General features: G+C 27.0%; 1 protein-coding gene across 3 annotated transcripts in view; it reads left to right on the forward strand.

The window, feature by feature from the left end:
* The window catches only part of LOC107441765 (sushi, von Willebrand factor type A, EGF and pentraxin domain-containing protein 1), a 432093-nt gene that overhangs the window by 275410 nt on the left and 142005 nt on the right, over window positions 1–14678 (forward strand). For all 3 annotated transcript variants that reach the window (XM_016055134.5, XM_071179755.2, XM_087165022.1), the window contains exons 6-7: window positions 2975–3148; window positions 9441–9614. In XM_016055134.5, the coding sequence (XP_015910620.3) occupies window positions 2975–3148; window positions 9441–9614 (348 nt within the window). The remainder of the gene's footprint in view (window positions 1–2974; window positions 3149–9440; window positions 9615–14678) is intronic.

Genomic DNA, 14678 nt, shown 5'->3' on the forward strand with positions numbered 1-14678 from the left:
ATAAATTTATAACATAAAAGTCACCAAGAACATTTAAAATTCTTGTTACGCAAAACTTCTCGAATGAATCCTTATTCATTTCTAATAACATAAGCAACACTCTTGAAGAAAATCCTGAATTATGCTAATGACATATTTGCAATTGAAATTAATGCAAGTTAATAACATTATTTTAATTTCAAACTAAAGCTAAGTGGAAGAATCATTACAGAGAAACGAAAGCTAATTCAGCTTTGTTTAGCAACGGTAAATATTATCTTGGCAATATTTTCTATCCTGTGTAACTCTAATGACTTAGTTTCATCTAAAACATACTCACGAGCTTACCAAGCGGAAAATTGAATACAGTTGGAAAAGAAAATTGAGCAAATAAATAACCTTTACGCCATTTGTTTGCTATTCTCATTATTTCTTTCTAGAAATAAGTAAGAAATTTTAAAAAAATAAAAATAAAGTTTCTTTCAAAACGTACGCTAGAGTTTTTTTAGTTTTTATGTTTAAACTAGTGGAAAATGATTTTTTTTTCTTTGAGAAATGAAAGGAAAAATAAATAAGATCAGTAAATAAAGCTCTAGTCTTAGTTCAAAGCTAAATAATATCATTTGTCATTATTTACATTGCCTCAGGATAGACCGTCTAAAACAAGTTTCATTTCAAACAGAAGTTTAATTAAACTCTCATCGACTTTTAATTTAAATTTTATTTGGCTTTTTCCGATATTTGTAGTGTTCAGTATATTAACAATTTATGAGATTGGTAAAAGGGTTCATTTGCATTATGATTATTTTTAGATTGAAGTTATAAAATTAAATTTAATCAAACATTCAATTAGTTCCTTTTTTAAAGAATTGATGATAACTACGCTTTTTTAATGCTTCGCAATTTTTAATGAAGTTTGCTTTTTTATACTTTTATGAAATTTTTCTTCTGAGAAGCTAAAGAGTTAATGCATTGACATTTATAAAAAGAAAGGAGATAATGAGGGATAAAACTTAAGATTTATAATAGAAATAATTTTCATGAATTTTGAGATAAAAGTTAGTAATCGGGAAATAATAAAATACAAAACTTCATATTTTGTGATAAATAATATTCATAAGCTCCATATAAATTTAACAAAAAAAAATCAACGATAAATGTAATTAAAGTATAACAAATCCAATTTTATTTATTTGCTTAATATCACATAAAATCCCTATGAAAATATTACTTATTATTTTATTACTTATTATCGTATTACATATTATATTATTTCTTATTAACTTATTGTTTAAAGTCTTATTGCTTATTATCTTAATAATTATTATCTTATGACTTATTATCTAATGATTTATTATCTTATTACTCATTATCTAATTACGTTTGTCAGTAAAATATTATTATTATTATTTTAAGCAATACAATTCCAGCAAATTATAAGATACCAATGAATATAAGTTTTAACTAAATCCTAACTTAGAATGCAAATTTTACTGGCTTAGCCAATAAATGTCGATAAATTTTGTATGAATTTTCCTGCCTTGTATTTTAATGGTGAATAATGCTTATATTAAAATTAATGTAACAAATTTACTACGTAGACAGATATTTCATTAACGATGATAAACACATAAAACTATATTAAAAATTAAGAATTCTGTGTTGTAGCAATTTTCCAAATAGTAGTTATCTTCTGTTTACGACATTTGAACCATCACTAGCTTCTAAGTTTGCCAATCTAATAAGTTAATATGTGTATCCCTTATAACCAGTATACAACTTCAATTATTCCCATCACCAATCCTAGTTAAAATTATTTTGATGCGGCGACACCGATAAAGATTTATTGTTGTTAATATTACTAAACCACGAATTCCAGAATTAGCTTCCTTTATTCTCATGAGAATTTTAACGATAAAATTGTAACTACTACTACCATTATCATAACGTTTTATAATTAAAGCAGTTTTATAATTATTTTTTCTTAATATTTTAAACCTAAAAATGAGAATGCTATTTTAATTACAGTCGTTATAAGAAAATTAGATAACAGGAATGTAATTATCTTTCTGCGCTATACATGTATTGAATTCGAATATTATTCACCCTTTGAGTTTAATCATTAGTGCTATATTCTGTCCCCCGGTTATTTGCTACAAAATGGCAGCCATTTATGTAATTATACACTCACTGATACCTACAACAACGGAAAAGTGAATAGAAATTCCATCAAAACTGCGTATAACAATTCATAAAACAATTATCTCGGGTTCACGATTCGGGAAATTAGCTATTGCAATCTGAATATCGAAAGATTAGTACATTTCAAATGTCCTTAGATTTTATAATGAAAATACTTGCGTTTCAGCATTTATAAATATTAACTATCTGAATTTCGCTATATCAATGTTGAAATAAATAATATTAAACTAAATTTGTTAATGTTATATATTTGAATAAATTTCCTTTCAGCACAATTGTTCTAAAAAGTTTAGATGAAACATATGGTTTTCTCTTGTTCATGTCAACGTCAATTATCTTATATACATTTATGAATTGTATCAATACTAATTATTCGCATCTCTGGGGCTGTTTAGTAAAATTTTTAGAAAATGATATTCACCATATATTGAAATTTCTAAAGAATTCCAAAATGAAAAATATGAATAAATTAAAGTTTCCAGCAGAGATTAAAAAATACGGTATTTAGCATACAAAAAATAATTTTTTACAAATATCTTAATCTTGCAATATTGGTATTACAATAAACTTCTGTGAATGATATTTGAAAACTGTCTCTATCTAAAAATACTTCTTTAGACAAAAATAGTTCTAAAAAAAGTTTCGATACAAATTATCGTTGTGTTTAGTTTGTATTAATTAATTTTATTTATGATTTATATTCGTTAGTTTCATCGAAGGTTTATAAACATTTATCCCATTTATGTCTTATGTTACATATTTTTACTAGATAATGTTCTGTTTTTCATTTCAGCTGTCATTTGTCCGGTGCCAGAAAACCCACCTAATGGACGTGCCTTCTACACTTCTCTCTCTTACAACGCAGTTGTTAAATATGAATGCCGATATGGATACAAACTTGTTGGACAAGCAACAAGAACATGCAACACAAGTAAACAATGGGAGGGTACAGAATCCACTTGTGAAGGTAAATAAATATATTATAATATTACTTTTATGATAATGTATCAAAAAATATATCACACCCCATGCTTTAATTTATCGTTTTATATCAGGGGTTTCCAATTTACATGAGGCCGTTGGCAGCAATTAAAAACACCAGTCAAATGGCGGCCCACAACTTTATCAAAATTTTATATAGGACTCTTTTATGTTTCAAGGAACATTAAATATTACTGTCAGATTTTTATCAAAATTTTTTTAATATTATAAATCAATATAACAAGCAGTACAAATAATGCTTGTTACGTATCATTTTGAATCTTCTCTTAATCAGAAACTTAGTGACAAGATTTTTTTTTCTTTCAAATTTAATTCTGTGATAAATTTTTATTTTTATTTTATAACCGTCGTTGAACAGCCGATCCAATTTCATGGGCTTACGACTACTTACGTTCAACTCCGTAGCCTTGTAATTTTGAACCAATCCAGAAGACAAGGAAACTCCTGGATCAGTACCCCCAGAGGTATTGATTTGTTGTGGGAACATGGAGGACTTTGAGACTCGACAGATTTAACGTGCATCAGTCACCGTTTACTACACGGGGAGTCTTCGGCCGGCGAGGATCGAACCCACGACCTCCTGGCCCCATTATGACTTTTATAGCCTCATAATAGCCTCATAATTAAAAAAAAATTTCCGACTTATTAGGAATTATAGCAACAACAACAAAAAATTCTCGAGAGTATGAAATTAATTTTTTTTCTTTTCCGCTCATGCGATATTCAATTCAAGGAATTTACATAAAACATGATATTCGTTCCCTCTTTTAAAATTTACAATTGTAAATAATTTCGTCCAAAATTAGTGGTTTTAAAAAGTTAAATGAGAGAATTTCTTCCAGAAAATTTCTGATACGCACATGCTAATTATATTCACAAAATACAAAAAAACGAAATAAAAAAGAGCAACATATACAATTATTTTTGTATTTGAATAAATATTTTCTTGAATGCAAAACCTGAGAAACAAGTCTTTTTGCACCGTTGGTTTGTTACATTTCACAGAAACGAAGAAATTAAGTCATTTTGAGCAAAAGAAAAGTATTTTAAACCCATATGGAATTTTTACGAAAATTGTTCCCAAAAAACGACAACTAATATATTTCAGTTTCGCGGGCCGCCAGTTGGTAACCACTGCTTTATATAATGAATAATTACTGAACGATAACATGTATAATATCTTTTTCAAAATGTTTTGCCATATATTTTGTCATATGTTTTGCCCTAATGTTTTTTTCTACTGTACTGTACTTGTTACTATATTTTATGACTTTAAAGTACTAACCGATCAAATGTTCATTTACACAATCTAAATTACTATCATGCATGCATTATTACTAATTATAATTACATATTTTACAATATTAATTTATTACAGCTATATATTATTATCTTATCAATGTACAATACCCAATACTGCATTTTAAAAGTTATTTTGCGAATTTTAAATGCTAACACTGTTCCATGCATTTTCTGATGCTGATTATTATGCTGAATATTAATAACAGCCAAAACACTTAATTCACTTGCTCTACGATGTATTAAACTAATAACTTTGTTATACTTAATTAGAGCAATACATTATAGCAGAGCCGTCATGGCTCAGGAGATAGAGCGCTCGCCTCCCAGTGAAGTGACTCGAGTTCAAATCCCAACAATGACAGGTCGAGACAAATTTCACAACAGGCTCGCACAAACCATAGTGCTGACATAAAATATTCTTAGTGGAATGCGGAGCATGGATTAGAATCCCCTTGCCGTCAGGCTAAACCTGGAAGGTTTTCATAGCTGTCCTTTCCATGTAACGCAAATGTGGATTAGCTCCAACAAAAAGTCCTCCAAGAAGCTAAATTTCTCCAAATACTTGATACAAGAGTTCTCTTGTCTTCTGGAACAGGTTCAAACCTACTAGGTTACGAGTTCAATATTTCTAGTTGTAAACTCAAAATTGAGTCAGCTGTTCAACGACGGTTATAAAATAAAAAATGTATCATATCTGATGTGTTCACTTATTGGACAGTATTTATTTACTAAACCAGACATTATTCCGAGTATTTTTTTCAAAAGAGATATTATCCTTAACAGTCTTGGATACATAAAACAGTCTAAATAATTACCATACATATTTTATCTGTTATAACTTTGCTTCACAATCTTTTGCTTTTAACTTCTTTTTACTCAAGTATCTAAATATACTAAAGTCCTGCAACTTAAAAAAAAAGTATATTGCTTCACTGTTTCTTCTTTGAACTTTTCTGCTATAAAGTTTATAACTTCTCCAAGAATGGGGAAACTTCAAGTCTTTGCGAGACATTGCGAGTTTTATTATTTTTAGGTAAATACGTGAGGAGCTTTGTCTTTTCCGTAATAAGCTTTTTGGTTGCAAAGTTACTGAATTGCTTTGGTAACATGAAAAGCATTTTAGTCTTCTTACAAAAATCACTTTAGTTCTTTTGTTCTTCATTCAAATGAAGGAGTAAAAGGAAAGAAGTAGGTTTTACGAAAGAATCACTTTCTCTTTAAGATAAACTTAATTTGAATTTCAAAATATAATTTGCATGCAGATTATAAACTCGGTAATGTAATTAAAATCCTGCAAAATCCTTAATTCCTTAACTTCTTATGGATTGGGGTTTGCAAATTTTTATTAGTGATCATTTATGTACTTGGTATCATACATACCTCTCAATACACATTACCGTTCATTAATTTCAGTATATATATATATATATATATATATATATATATATATATATATATATATATATATATATATATATATATATATATATATATATATATATATATATATATATATATATATATATATATATATATATATATATATATATATAAAATGAAGATCACAAAGGAAAATTACAGACATATGAAAAAAAGGAGGGGAAAGAAAAATAATAATGATAAAAAATTAACAAACAACTGGGAGGGGAAGGATAAAAAAATTTTAAAAAATCCGAAAAATAAAAGATATAATCTTTTTATCATATATATATATATATATATATATATATATATATATATATATATATATATATATATATATATATATATATATATATATATATATATATATATATATATATATATATATATATATATATATATATATATATATATATAATGTTAAAGAATAAGCGTAGAGAGATTCTATTTTGGGAATTCAAGGCTGAAAACATACCATTGAAATATAAATAGATTTATATTTCAAGGGAAGAGTTATTTTTAGAATCGTTCCCTTTTTCAATTCCATATAAGGAAGCAGAAATGATTTTCCTTAATGCGTAAGGTTACAAGGAATGTACGAATGTGCCTTTTTACTTCAAATCTATGTTGGTATAAAACGTAAGAACGCATAGTTTTGCGTGTCCTTTCATCATGATTTGATCCTGATAAGCTGTTCAGGAATTGTCAGAAGTCTTGTCCATTCCCCTCCCATAGGGAGTGTGGACGTAAACTGTTAGCAATACCAGCCTATATTTAAATAAACCTGTTTAGAACGTCTGATGGCTTATGACTGCAATTATTTCAAGCTAAATACAACACTGATAACAGGGTTGGAGCCCTGTTATTACATATATATATATATATATATATATATATATATATATATATACACTATCTATAACTGAAACGGTTTTACTACCAGGCTTTCCTCTTTTCTGTCTCGCTTTCCCCCCTGTATATATATATATATATTTCAGTTTTTACTAGTAATTAACGTAGCAATGAACTGACGCATAAATGCTGTCGTCAATTCAACAGAGAAACAAATAAATTGCGTATTTTAGAAATACATATTTTATCATTAAGCTACCCAATTTTAGGAGACATCATCGTCACTCACACTGGAGAATTTATTGGTTCGCTTGTCCAAATTTTCTATTAAATTGTCATTATTTGGATTGTAAATCACCTGCAACAGATTGATTTGGCTTGTAATAATTATATCTCTGATATACCTATCCAAATTTTCATAAAATATTTTAATTAGATTACCGGTAACGCTCTGAGATGTTCAGATCATATTTTGGAGTCATATGTATTTTGATTTTTGATTTCATAGATCAAATTCAATATAGGATTCTGCCCTTTGGCAACGTGCCTGAAAGATACTATTACCTTTAATGAGTGAAATGAGATCAAAATAGCTTTACAAGCACAAATTACGTGAATATTAGATTAAGTGTCGTATTTTATATACATTAAGAGAAGTCGGTTGAACATATATGAATAATGCTAAAACTGATCTTTTTCAATGTACCTTTTCTCAGCATTTAAGCACGATATTGCTTCAGTTTTTTTTCACAGAATATTTACATATATATGCTTACACGGTGATAACTGTTTATTGTTATCTTTGGCAGAAAATCATTTTAAAAAATTACGAACTTAGAACTTTTAATTTTTATCAAGTTTTATCATTTTTGAGCAATAATTTTTCCTAATGTAAAAAGTATTCCTGTAACGCTAAAACATACTACTATTAAAATCTCAAATATTCCCAAAAATTTTCAAAACGATATCATATGTAGTTTCTTAAAGGTACATTGAAATAGAACAGTTTTAGCATTATTGATATATGCCCTACTAACTCCCATTAAAGAAAAACATAGAGAGTATTGAAATTAAAGAGTGGTAGTTTATTTGATAAAATTCTCTTTATTATATCTCCTCAATGTGTCATGCCCTAAAAATGTGTATTTATCTCTTATAGTGCATAGCTTTTTAAATATTAATTTTTTTCTAAACAAATACACAGTCTCTCTATTTAGAACATAACCAGTATGGTCATAATTGCAGTAAATTTTGCAAGTAAAACTTTTATCCAACATTTCTTTCCCTAAAGGTTAAACTTATAGCTTTTTAAATGCTTCCCTTTTCTGGTAATATATAAAATGAATAATTAAAAAAATTCACAATTGTGCAGGTGTTTACCATTAAAATCGGTCATATTAATTAGTTATAAAAACAAAGATTACAAATATTTTCTCCAAGTTTGAAAAAACTGAAGAAATTTGTTCCACGCACATCGTTTGCATCGTCTGATTGGTCTGCAAATCAAACACTCAACCTCTACCTCTTCAGCGGGTGCATATTCTGTGCTTTATTAAAGTTTAATGAAACACACTTAAATGTTAATCATAGAGATTATCAAACTATATCGTTGTTTAAAGCCTTCTGTCTTGTTTTTGTACCATACAGACTCTTTTAACTAGCCTACGTAGGACTAAGCCGCATAAACGAAAATAGAAGAATAGAAGTGACAAAAATAGAACCAAGAAATTCCGTGATGACATTAGTCGAATTAGTAATAGTTCATATAAAATGGTATGTTGGAGAAGAAATTCCAAACTTTCCAAATCGCGTCAATCTCAGGACAATAAGAGTTTTTCACATCGCAACAGTGCTATACCATACGTTGTGTAATATTCGGGAGACTGCTAATGTGGAAAGATTTTGCAAACATGCAATAAAAAGCTAACTTATCATTATTTTAAATAGATATAGTATTTTTTTTTACTGATATTCGAATTTTATCGTCGTTTTGAATAAAACATAGGCTTATTTAATGTATATGTTTAAAAATAAGTTTTTTTTTAAAAAAAAAAAAGTTTTTTTTTGTCTACACTAGCCCCATTATGAGACTACTGTGGAGACGTTCTAAAATTATCATTCAATTTGTTTTTACTTATCAAAAAATCAGGTAAGGCAAAAATAAATTGAAAAATACAATTTAGTTAACAATAAGTCTAGCAATACATTTCAGTTTCATTTATGTCTAAAACTACAGTCCTAAGTGTATTTTAAAAATCTTCATAATAATTAATATTAGAGCTTAATGAATTTCTTAAATTTCAGATTCAATTTTAGTGAAAGTTTTCTTGGATATTTAAAGTGGTAGCAAATGTCGCAATTTAATATTTCGTTTTTGGTTTAATAAAGGTGATTTATAACGGTAAGGGTATCACGATATTTAAACTATTTTAAAAAATATATAAGACTTAATAATAGTGTGAGGAAGATTTTGATTGCAACAGTAATGCACTTAAATAATGCACCTAAATAATTAACAGTAATGCACGTAAATAATGAATGGATAATGAACCTAAGTTGTAAGTACTTAATACCGTAATTTGATCCGGAATTTTTTACATTGTACTAGCAATTAAGTCAGTGTCTAATTATGCTATGCTTTATATATCTTTATTAATGATTTCAATGTTTTTTTTGTGTAGAAATAAAATGTAAGGATCCGGGACCCTTCTATAATGGTTATTTTGAAGGCCGAAGTTTTAATTTAATGACAACACTGACCTTTCATTGCTATGAAGGAATGAGGATAGTTGGTTCAAAATCTGTGACTTGCAAGCAAGACGGAAACTGGTCAAAGCCATTTCCTCAGTGCTTAGGTAATTTTTCTTAAATCTTATATATTTATATTTTAGACTATCAAATGTATCTTCTGCTAAGTTTCAGTGTTCATCCTGATGACTATGTTTGCGTTATACTTTTGTTGAAAAATCGAACAATGTTTAAAAATCAAAATTTTGTTTGTAAGCTTTCTCAAAATGATCATCTGCTTAAAATTGTAATTGACTTCAATTTCCTAAGACAAAGACTTACGGTCAGAGAAAAATTTCCATAAATTAGGACTTAATTGAAGTTTGAGACTGTTTACTTGGACAATAATCAGTTTTTTTTAAGTTTTATTATTTTTGCATTGAAACGTTTATAGAAATAAAAGCAAAAACATCTTATTACGAATTTCATTTATTACAAAAATAGAATTATTAGTTTTCGAACTTGTTTATTATTATGAATTTTCCATCAATACCTTTAAAGCAAATTAGTATTTTGGATTCTGCAATTGACAATGCTTCATTATTTTTGTAAAATTACATTTTTTCATCTCTGTGAACATCTAACAACTTTTTTGATCCACGTAAGCAGGGAAAGGTGTAGTTTAAACTTTCCATTAAAATTGGAACTTAAAATAGCAATATCTAAAACTACAATTCACGTAGTTTTTTCATTTGCTTATTATTTTATTTATTTACTACTTATGGAAATAAGTAAATGTCAAATTAATTTCAAACATTAATACGATCAACCATATTGAATGAATTATAGTCATTTGAAAAAAGGTTTTAAATTTAAATAGCGTTATTAAAACTAATATTTAAAGAAAAAAAATATTTCCTATGGTAAAATAAAAATAGCTATTTTTTTAAATTCAGGAATTTAAGTAAAAAAATCATTTTTTGCAAAATAATATTAAAAATACTTAAATAAATTGAAGTAGTTAAGTCAAAACTTAGTATCAGAACTAAAAGTCAAATGCTAAGTAATATCTAAGTACTAAAGCCAATTAATAGCAATTCTGATGGTCTTTTTTTTTTGTTTTGAATGATTTTTTTGTGATTCTGTTTAATAACAGGTGTTCAATTTGTGATACATGAGAAAAAATTAATATAATTAGCCCAACTGCAACAGTAAAAAAAAATTTCAAATACCTTCCTAAACCAAAAGTGAAAATAGGCTTTTAAATCCCTCCCTGAACCAAAAGAGAAAAAAGTTTCGAACTCCCCTAAATTAAAAAAACATATATATTAGAAATTCTAACAATTCTTAGTGTTTTCCTTACAACATATTTATGAACCTCTTAACACGATAGTATAATTATTTACTTATAGTGTAATAAAGGAGTTATAAAATGGTTCCGCAAGAAATTTACAAACTCTCGTCTCAGTTATTACAAATTAAAGATACGTATAATTTCTTGTTTTTGTTTATTATATTTTTGTAATGACTTACTAAAACTGAACAATGTACACTGTAAAAAATTTCGAGCTTTGTTGCGCAAAACATTGGTATTCATTTCCTGGCTACATAAATTGGTGTTCAGTTTTGCTGTATTGGTGATTTCACTAGCTCCAAACAACGAGAGAAGGTTGCACCAAAAATGGGATTTTGAAAGAATCTAAAAGCAGCGAAAAGTTGCACCAAAAATCAGTGTTTTGAAAGGAACTAAAAGCGGAGGAAGGTTGCACTATGATTTGGTATTTTTGAAGGGAACTAAAAGCGAGGAAGGTTGCACCATTATTAAGTATTTTTAAAGCTCCAGAAAGCAGAGAAAATTAGCATCATTATTAAATATTTATAAAAAAAAGAAAAGATAATTTAAATCAAATTATAATTTAATTTTTTAAATCTATAAAAATTTATTAGAGTATTTTTATTTTAGACATAACACATATAAAATAAAAATAGTTTTTTGAATTTTATAAATTTAAATAATTAAATTATAATTTGATTTATATAAATTTGATTTAAATTATCTTCTCTTTTTCTATAAATATTTAATAATGATGCTTATTATCTCTGCTTTTTGGCGCTTTAGAAATATTTTCTTTCATATAAAAATTTTTTCTTTCTTCAAGTGGATATGTGTAAAATTAAAATTCTTTGTTACATTTCATTCGTTAAAGCACCCACAGATGCCATAGAGTTAGTACCACTAATAAATTAAAGAGAAAATAAAAAAGAATTTTAATTTTAGGCAGAAGCAAATTCTTATTACTATGTATTAGGAAATTATTTTATTATTTAAAAATGAAAGTATTACTTTCACAAATAAAAATTTATATAAAAGAGTAGACAAATATTGGATTGGTCAACCACCAATCTCTAGTTAAGGAAACATTCCAATATTATTTACATTGGTGTATGGAAATAATAAATTTGAAGTAAATTAAGAAATGCAAAAATAATGACATAACTTAGAAATATAAACAAAAAATAATACAGATCCAGATCAATATTTAAAGATAATTTATTCATTTACAATCACTTTGATATTTGTATACATAGACAGAATGTAATAATTTTTATGCAAAATCTTTAAATTTAAACATATCATACTTTTTATACATATTACAGCATTCGTTAAAAAAATGCAAAATATTCACTCAAAAATATGATAGATAGTGTGTTGTTACTAAAAAGGGCATTCAATTCAAACTTATTTTTAATTTCGAGTAATTTAAAATAAAAATTATGTTAGCATATGCCTCAATGTTTACGGTTTTGCTCATCTGAATTAAAATTTACAATATAACTAAATTCCATTTTTGCATACATAATTTACTACTTGATAAAACAAAATTTAACCCTTCGTATCATCGCGTTACATATCTGCAACATACATGAAAATTCAATCCTATAATGAGTTGGATTTACCTATAAAATCGAACTAAATTCAGGTAAAGAAAATATTGCAAACTCGGGGGAATCAAATCTTGGTGCAGCTACCAAAATTATAATTCGTTTAGCAAGAATTGTTCCACGACATAATTGCAGGATATACAATTTTTTTACAACAATCCCCTTGATTGTATATTTGGCTAAGGAGGAATTGAAAAATGTGGTGTGAGACTTTGTTACCATAAAAGCAACAATTTCAAAATTTTTCACATGAAGTTTTAAATATATTGGAATTTTTGTGCTATTTTTCACGATATTGGAGATGTTCAACAAATGCTTTTTATAAATAAATTTTTAATTTTAAGGTCTTAATTTATTGATTATTTTTTACACGCTTAATATGATGTATTCTAACATCCGCATAAATATTTCTTAAATCAGAGTTGTTGAGTTACAAAGGGTTAAATTTCACTGAGTTTAGAAAAAAATACTGTCATTTTTTTTTTACAAATTAGTAAATAGTGGTGAAAGTGGTAAATAGTGGTCAAATAGTGGTAAATAGTGGTCAAAGCAAATCATATTTTAATTACTATTTTCAAAATACAATATTTAAAAAATTGAGAAATTGTTGTTCTTATGTGGAAAAAGGTTTGATATTTCTCCATCTGAAACATTTTTTTAGAGACCAACTATTTATAAGGGGGGGGTATTTTTATCTTAAGTCTCCTTTCACCCATGAAGATCCTCACGAGGAAAGTTTTGATATTTTGAAATACTATTATTTTTTTGTTGTTGTTGAAATGCATCAAAGCACCCAAGTAGAATTTTTTCCTCATGAGAAATTTTGAATTGAATTTCATGCAGGGACCCTGGAAAAAATTTGCAGAAGGTACTGTCAACTGTTAAAATATTAAATGAACAATATGATCATCACTTGTATAGATCAAAGAGTTCGTGTTGAGTCTAAGAGGGCGGGATATGGATGCTGATGAACACACAAGCAGTATTCATGTGGATGGTAATAAAACTCCACATGTATACTGATTGTAAAGATTGTCTTTTTAACTAAAGTTCTTTTGTTTCATAGAAGAAGATATATTTCAGAATTTTAAAAAAAATATTTTTATAATTAAAGTAAAACCATTTTTTAAAAAAAAATTTTAAAAAAAACTGTAAATATTATAAAGAATACATATGATCTTTTTCATGATCAATTATAACGTTCGATTATATGTTTATGTTGTCTTTTCCCTCCCTCACAAAACGCAAATGTGGGTAAATTACAAAAAATAATAATAATTCATGGAAAAATAAGTATCTAAAACAAAGTATCTATGAGCATCTAAGTATTTTTTTTTATTTAGATTCAATGAAAAATATATTTATTAACTTTTTAAATACGATATTTTGTTCAATTTAAAATTTTGTTCACTTATTAAAAAAATATTAATAAGAAAATCTGTTTTTAAACAAAATTATAATAAGAAACAAGCTTATTTCTAAATGCTCTAGAACAAATCTTGTTCTCGTCGGTATTTTGTTCAAATTTCAGTAAGATTCTTGGTTAATAAAAAAAAAACACTCTGTTTTCTTTAACGCTAAGATGTTTATTTGTTGTTGTTTTTACCTACCTCGTGCGCCAAAGAGAAACCCAGTTTGCATGACAACGGTTGCTTTTCTCTCTAGTGCTAATTTGAGTATAATTCGCTTTGAAAATTTTACAACAGAGGCATTTAAGAATGCATAGACAAAAATTCGTGTAATTATGTGACATTACAAACGAAAATGAGCAATATAGAACATGAAAATGAAAACAGAAGCATAGATATTTATAAAAAGTTTTAGTCCTAACAGAAAGTACATACGATTGTTTTGTTCGGTAGAATGCAAATCCAACACGGAACTAGAACATTTTCACCAGCAGTAAATTTGGCGGAAAGCTTTGTTGCCTAGGATTGCCGTATTTATCGTTTATTTGTCACTGGTATTGTACTTTCTGTGCGCAAAAAATGGATGTATCTCCTTATTTACTGAAAAAGAGCTAATATAGATTTTACAATATCTAATATTTCATACAACGAATATAGTTTCCTAGAGGAAATTTGAATCTAACTCTTTCAGAACACACAACAAAATTTTTAAAGATGACAAAAAGAAATGAACTGTAATTATTGCAAATAAATAAGAAAAGTTTACTTACTTGCAAAAGAAATTGACGATTTCAAAGAACAACTTGCATGAGATGATAGCAAGCTTCAACAACAAAATCG

This window comes from Parasteatoda tepidariorum, chromosome 1, assembly GCF_982258835.1.
Source record: "Parasteatoda tepidariorum strain Cologne lab strain chromosome 1, Ptep-v5.0, whole genome shotgun sequence".
NCBI classification, from domain to species: Eukaryota; Metazoa; Arthropoda; class Arachnida; order Araneae; family Theridiidae; genus Parasteatoda; species Parasteatoda tepidariorum.